Below are 5,636 nucleotides of genomic sequence, written 5' to 3' on the forward strand. Positions count from 1 at the left end.
CCTAACCCGACCCGACCTAACCCGACCCGACCTAACCCGACCCGACCTAACCCGACCCGACCTAACCCGACCCGACCTAACCCGACCCGACCTAACCCGACCCGACCTAACCCGACCCGACCTAACCCGACCCGACCTAATCTTTTCGTCACCCCCATTTTTTATCCATTTTTGAGGGTTATGGGATTTAGAAAAATTTTCAGAAAATTTTCAAAACCATCCCAAATTTATATCTCCAAAGTTCATTTCTCGACCTCCTGATTCAACTTTTTTTCCGATTTTTCCTTCGGAACTTGAAAAAATTTCACCGAAACTCTACTTTCTTAGGCTACACAGCCTGACCGAGAAGAGATAGAAAAATGGTTCCGACGGCATTCTACTCGTATTCCAAAGTACAACAATATTCTTTCAGAGATCGAACTTCTAGGTCCAACCTTTCGCGATATACGCCCCTCCAAACATGTTATTTCCGGAACAGAAGTCGATAGAAAAAAATTCCTATTGATGTTCGCCGATCCAGACCGATACTTCTGGATTCAGTAATAAAAAAATTTTCGATAATTCAAAATAATTCCAAGTCCCCCAAAAAATTTTCAAAAATTTTGTCCCATATTTATAGTTCCAATGTACGTTTCTCGACCTCCTGAGTCGATTTGTGTAGTCGACTTTTTTTCCATTTTTCCGATTTTTCGGGACTTTGAAAAATTTCACCGAAACATCACCTTCCCAAAGTACACAGCCTGAACGAAAAGAGATAAATAGATGGTTCAAACGGCATTCGACGCGTCTTTCGGAATGCAACAACATTGTCTCAGACACCAAATCTCTAGGTCCAATCGTTCGCGAAATATTACCGAAAGAAATATCGTCTTCCGGAACGGTACTCAATAGAAAAAAAATTCCAACGGATGAGCGCCGGTCCAGGCTGGTTCCATCCGAAAATGCAAAAAAAAATCATATATCACTCAGCAAATCAATTAACCTAACTTAATCTAAATGCCTAATCTACCCAGAATATAATGGCTAACTTTTGAACGATTCTTTCGGGGCGGGACCAACGGATTTGCGCATACTAACTTGACAATTCCATCAATACAAATTTTAGTTTGAACCGCTAAGGTGCCAACGACACTGGATGAGCGTTTATCAGGACTAATACAGATATTGACTTCCAGAATATCAAAAAAAATGTCTGTACCCTTTGCAAGTTGAGTTACACATTTCATGATTTCCGACAAGTTGAAATTCTTATTCTCTGTTTATGTTGTTCTCTATTCCTATCATTATGTACCGCCTCTTAACATGTTTAAACAATTCTGTCACATAATCAATGCGATTTGTCAATTCTTTCTTCATCCGTGATGTCGCAACTCCTATTCTTCTAAAAGTATTGCATAGAAAAATCTAGGATAAAGGTACAGTATACGTTACAAATACTATAGTACATCCCTAGTTTTTCTATGCGATACTTTTCAAGGCTAAAGCCGAAAGCATAGACTCTTGCATAACCTATAAAATATGAAACATCAAGAAAAATCATCTTATCAGAGTTCTTTATTTCATCGAAAGAAAGTAAACGGAGATCTTTTATTGGTTTATTTTCTTATGCATTATGTACACGACTTTGCTTCCCGCTTTAACACGTATTCTATAATTAATCATTAGTCATAAATCAGAAGCTGGAAATTGACCAATCACAGTCGTAATGATCAATTTCCAGCTTCTGATTTATGACTAATATCTTATTATATAGAATGGTCATAAGGTCGCAGCATATCCTTTTGCATGACTCATAACGCATTGTGCATAAGCGAATCAACTAATCTTAATTTTTCCTTTCCTCCTATTTCATAAAAAAGAAGAATTTTGATTGATTGATTCTCTTATTCACTGCATTATTTGTTATGCAAGAATGTGCTACGGCCATTAGAGCCGTCGAATCGATTTCCGCAACATTTAGCTTTAGGCTTAAATTTTGTGTCTCAAAATCTCATTGTAAATACTGCTTTATGCAAAGGTTTGTGCATACAGTATAAGTGCATCATATACTGTGTCTATGCTCTGAACTTTAAATCCATCAGCTTTTTTAGAGTGAAATCACTCGATGCGATAAAGCGCTGCGGAATAGAGAATGCGTCATTCTAATAACCAATTAGCACTTTTCGGTGTCTAGTCCACAATAATTTCATTTTTGTTCAAATACTTTTCCGAACAAACTCACTAACAAACTTACTAACTCCCAATGGTACACGCGAACAACTCTTGGAACGTACCTGACCCTTCTCCCACACTTACCACGATGGCACGATCATTGGAAAGGAATCTTAGGGACGTCCATAAGAGATCAGAAGAGCAACAATGAGTGAGTAGAGTGGACGCGCGCGAAATTTAACCTTCTTCCATTGTCACTTTCGTCGCTCTAAGTTAAGCACTGCGTGTGAATTATTATTTTAAATTTCCGAACACAACTCTCTTTTGCTAATTCAATTCTTAATTTTGTTAATAATTGCAAGTTCTAATTCCTAGTTCGTAATCCAATTTAAATTAGACTACTCTTGCGTAAGAAATAATTATCACTCTGGTAATCAATGTACTAAAATGAATTGTTTTGAAATATATATTTAACTAACCTTAATTAAAGAGTGAATGGTAAATAGTTGTTTTTCATCTTATGGCGATTCTTCAGCATAAAAATATACGTTTTCATCGCCATTTTAATAAATATTTTCTCTTGTAACTCTTTATATTGTCTCTCTCTTTTTACGACCACATTAGATTCGTAACCAGCTAATTCTAATCGTCTGCGTATCCACTGCGCATCCATTGCCAAAAGAACGAAAATCTGCGCTGCAGTCGACTGCGCAGTTATGCTAAAAGAACGAATTACTGCAAGAACTGCTATATCCTAAACATCCTGCTCGATGCCTAAAAGAATGCATGTTATTTCTAGCACTCGAATTTAGCCACTCAGCAACCTGGACAAAATCAATCGTAGCCGCTTCAGCATCCGAAACCACGAATTCTGTATTCCATTATAGCTTCATGTCGAATCGATTCCGATCGAATTCCCCCTGGAACGTAAATCGGAATAACACAGATTAACACTGATTGATTGCTTCTGTGACACTTTCTCTATTTCGCAATCACTTTCCGCACCATATAATTTCATCCTTAGCCTTTCTCTATTAAATGAAGCCATTTGTTAAGTTCAGCAGAACACGATAGTTTTGCAATCGTTTTATGATTTTCTGCTGGATCATTCTTCTTGATCTAACCCAATCAGCGCGGAGAAAACTTCTAACAGTTGTAAAATAAACGTTTTGCTGAACGCAGCCATTAATACTCATTTGTGAACTGCCAGTCATTCTTGAGGAATCTTGATATCTCGATAATCTCGATTAGTTTTGTGAAGTGTATTGTAGTGGAAACATTGGATAGCTTGATCGGTGTGGTGAATTTAATGTAATTGAAACTACACACAATCAAAATAATGGGAGCGGTACGAATAATAAACGACGATCGTCATTTCAACGGCGAGTTGGCAAATGCCGGGCAAAAACTCGTCGTCGTAGATTTCACAGCGAGTTGGTAAGCATCTTTTAGGTTATACTCCCATTAATTTCTGTTAATTCGACTGTATTACAGTTCTGGAATTTTTAACATGTATCTACACATGTTCTTGATCATTACACGCTTGTGTATTGATCTGTGCATTTCTTCGAATACAACTAATATTTTCTTAATCAACCTCGAAAAGATTCGTCGTCAAAATTAGAAAGTTGAAAGTAAGAATTTAATTTTCTGTTAAATGAGAAGTTTGTCGATTTTAAAGAATGCGATAATAGGAGCTTTTGCACTCCTTTTTTGTTCTTAACAAAAATATAATTGTGACATCGTGAAATAAATTTTTTACCTATGTCTTTGTTTTTTTTCTTTATCTCTGAATCTCCTAAACCATCTGTTATTTTGTCGGATATACTTGATCTACCTTGTTTTTTTTTAATAAGCTTTTATTATATATAATAATGTATAATATTATTTGAATTTTAATTATGATTTGAAAAGAATCAGTTTTTTGACTGATCATAACTTTTGATGAAATTATAATTTTTTAAAACCAAACTAATTTATAGTCTATTTTAATCCCTTCATTTCCAAAGAAATTAAAATAAAAATTATGAGTCAGAATCTTACATTCTTTGTAATAATTTTTCTTTTTTTAAATCTAGAGAGGGTGTGTATATATATATATATACGCTTTAAAACATGAGTAAAATATGATTTTACCACCTCTAGAAAAGTGTATTAATATATTATAATTTCATATCTCTTATGGAGCTTTCCAAGAGACACAAAGTATCAATGAACCTTTCATCTTTATTTAACAGTGACAAATAATAAAGATGTGGAGATTTACTGTGTTATACTGAATAGTATGTTTGTACTACAGAACAAGAAATGATTCACACTAATTAATATGTCTTGCCCGGTTTGCGCAGGTGCGGGCCTTGTCAGAGAATCGCCCCAATATTCGAGCAATTGTCTCTCAAGTATTCCAAGGCGGTGTTCCTGAAGGTGGACGTGGACAAATGCGCGGATACCGCCTCGATGCAGGATGTCAGCGCGATGCCCACTTTTATCTTCTATCGCAGACGTACGAGATTGGGCCACTGCCAAGGTGCGGATCCAGCGGGATTGGAATCCAAGATTCAGCAGTTCTATGGCAGTGGTGATGCCGATGACGCGGACGACTCGGTTGCAGATTCCCTACCCGGCCATGTACGAAACACCGAAAATGCCTACTACCATATCTTCGGAATGATTTTACTCGCTGTGGTTCTGTTTTACTGGAATAAGTACCAATGAAAAGCTTGCCACTGATTGCTGTTGTAACCAATTTGCAACAGACAGAATTTTCTATGGAAATTAATTCGGTTACTTCAGTTTAGTCTGACGCCCAAATTAGTTGTGTAGTTTCATAATTATATTTTTCTCGATAAATTATATGGTAAACGAAATTTTTTTAATATTTATACTTTCAAAACTTCGTTGCGCGCTGAAAAGAGAAAATCTTAATTTACAATTTTTATTAAGTCCCCATAGTAGAAATTTTTCTGGTTGTGGCAACAATTATTTCAATTGTCCATTTTGTGTGAAGAAAAGAATCTTGTTATAAAAAAATTTATTGTTTAGTTATTGTAAAGTTTCTTCTTATTATCCTCTTTTATATTAATAGCATATGCACTGAATGTTACGTATTTGTCTTCCAAAAGTTCTCTTTATTTTGATTAGCAGAATAACAGAAAACTTTGTAAACGTTCAATTGATTCACAAAAGGATTATAATATGAGACTTCCACAATATTCAATTTTGTTGTCTAGAATTGGCATAGATTTTCTTAAAACAGAAAAGATTTTTAAAAAATCTGAGTTTACATATATGTATTATTTTTTATGGAAAATTTTTCATGTACCTCTAATTTCTAATTTTATTAAAAGAAAATTAATAAAATAAAAAATTCTATGCAATAATGAAAATTATTTTATTAATTTAATGATATTAAATTATATTTTCTTATAGTTTAATTTTAAAAAAAACTGTTGAATGAGCGATTAAAATTTTACTTATGCAAATAT

At 34.7% G+C, this 5,636-nt stretch overlaps 1 protein-coding gene across 1 annotated transcript in view; it reads left to right on the plus strand.

The window, feature by feature from the left end:
* Positions 1–3,324: 3,324 nt before the first annotated feature.
* Positions 3,325–5,636, plus strand: part of LOC108687247 (thioredoxin-like protein 1) — a 4,484-nt gene continuing 2,172 nt past the window's right edge. Inside the window, exons 1-2 of the mRNA XM_018192919.1 lie at positions 3,325–3,588; positions 4,500–4,779. Of these exons, the coding sequence (XP_018048408.1) occupies positions 3,491–3,588; positions 4,500–4,779 (378 nt within the window). The 5' untranslated portion in view covers positions 3,325–3,490. The remainder of the gene's footprint in view (positions 3,589–4,499; positions 4,780–5,636) is intronic.

Source organism: Atta colombica, unplaced genomic scaffold (genome assembly GCF_001594045.1).
Source record: "Atta colombica isolate Treedump-2 unplaced genomic scaffold, Acol1.0 scaffold203, whole genome shotgun sequence".
In the NCBI taxonomy this organism is placed as follows: domain Eukaryota; kingdom Metazoa; phylum Arthropoda; class Insecta; order Hymenoptera; family Formicidae; genus Atta; species Atta colombica.